Below are 324 nucleotides of genomic sequence, written 5' to 3'. Positions count from 1 at the left end.
GCCGGGCCAGGGCAGCCCCGGGCGGGCGACAGGGAGGCTGCTTTTGAGAGAAAGCAAATGCTTGGAGGCCGCTTTGCTGGTGACTCCATATAACTCCACGTTAGAGGGGAACGCTGGGAGCCTTGCAGGAGCCGCTGCTCCCAGGGGCGGGCACGTGGGTCTCCCTGCAGGTGTTTGCTGTTCTGGGGAAGTTAACAGTAAACAGCTAACTACCGGCTAAGGATATTATCTAGAAACGAGGCTTGGTTTCCGTGCCAGCGACTCGCTCACGGGAGAGCGGAGTGTCGGCCGGACTGGGGGCAGGTGGGGGGCAGGGGCGGGGTC

General features: G+C 62.7%; 1 protein-coding gene across 1 annotated transcript in view; it reads left to right on the top strand.

The window, feature by feature from the left end:
* Nucleotides 1-57: 57 nt before the first annotated feature.
* GPLD1 (glycosylphosphatidylinositol specific phospholipase D1) overlaps nt 58-324 on the top strand; it is a 30,779-nt gene continuing 30,512 nt past the window's right edge. The window contains 2 exon segments of the mRNA XM_014537141.1: nt 58-75; nt 234-283. Of these exon segments, the coding sequence (XP_014392627.1) occupies nt 58-75; nt 234-283 (68 nt within the window).

The sequence above is a fragment of the Myotis brandtii genome, unplaced genomic scaffold (assembly GCF_000412655.1).
Source record: "Myotis brandtii unplaced genomic scaffold, ASM41265v1 scaffold1733, whole genome shotgun sequence".
NCBI classification, from domain to species: Eukaryota; Metazoa; Chordata; class Mammalia; order Chiroptera; family Vespertilionidae; genus Myotis; species Myotis brandtii.
Note: the sequence above shows the minus strand (reverse complement) of the source record. Positions and strands in the feature narration are given on the sequence as shown.